The following is a 372-nucleotide window of genomic DNA, read 5'->3' as shown; positions in this document are numbered from 1 at the left end:
CCAGGAATCGAAGCCGTAGCATTACGATGCATCGAGAACACGCCTCCACATCATTCGATGTTCTCACACACTGTTCGCAAGAAGACGTACACGTTCGCGATCGACGAAGATTCGTTTGTTTATTTCGCGATTCTGGACGAAAATATGGAGAATTCCGAATCGTTCTGGGTTTTGAATCGTTTGAGATCGGTTATGGAGGATCTGATCAGAGTCGGTGGATCTGATGCGGAGACGGTTGTTAATAACCCGGTTTCGCTTTGTCTTCAATCGAAGCTGGATCCAGTTTTCGCGGAAATCGTTGGTGTTGGTGTTGGTGTTGGTGTTGGTGTTGATGTTGATTTGGAATTGGATATGGATTTGGTTGGATCGCCG

At 46.5% G+C, this 372-nt stretch overlaps 1 protein-coding gene across 1 annotated transcript; it reads left to right on the top strand.

Moving 5' to 3' along the window:
• Positions 1 to 3: 3 nt before the first annotated feature.
• LOC104775279 (phytolongin Phyl2.2-like) lies at positions 4 to 369 on the top strand (the record flags this gene model as incomplete). Its single annotated transcript, XM_010499445.1, has 1 exon — positions 4 to 369. A coding segment is annotated over one exon (366 nt), but the record flags the coding sequence as incomplete, so codon positions are not given.
• Between the last annotated feature and the right edge of the window lie 3 nt (positions 370 to 372).

The sequence above is a fragment of the Camelina sativa genome, unplaced genomic scaffold, assembly GCF_000633955.1.
Source record: "Camelina sativa cultivar DH55 unplaced genomic scaffold, Cs unpScaffold11357, whole genome shotgun sequence".
In the NCBI taxonomy this organism is placed as follows: domain Eukaryota; kingdom Viridiplantae; phylum Streptophyta; class Magnoliopsida; order Brassicales; family Brassicaceae; genus Camelina; species Camelina sativa.
The sequence above is the reverse complement of the archived record's forward strand: the minus strand, read 5'-3'. Positions and strand labels throughout refer to the sequence as shown.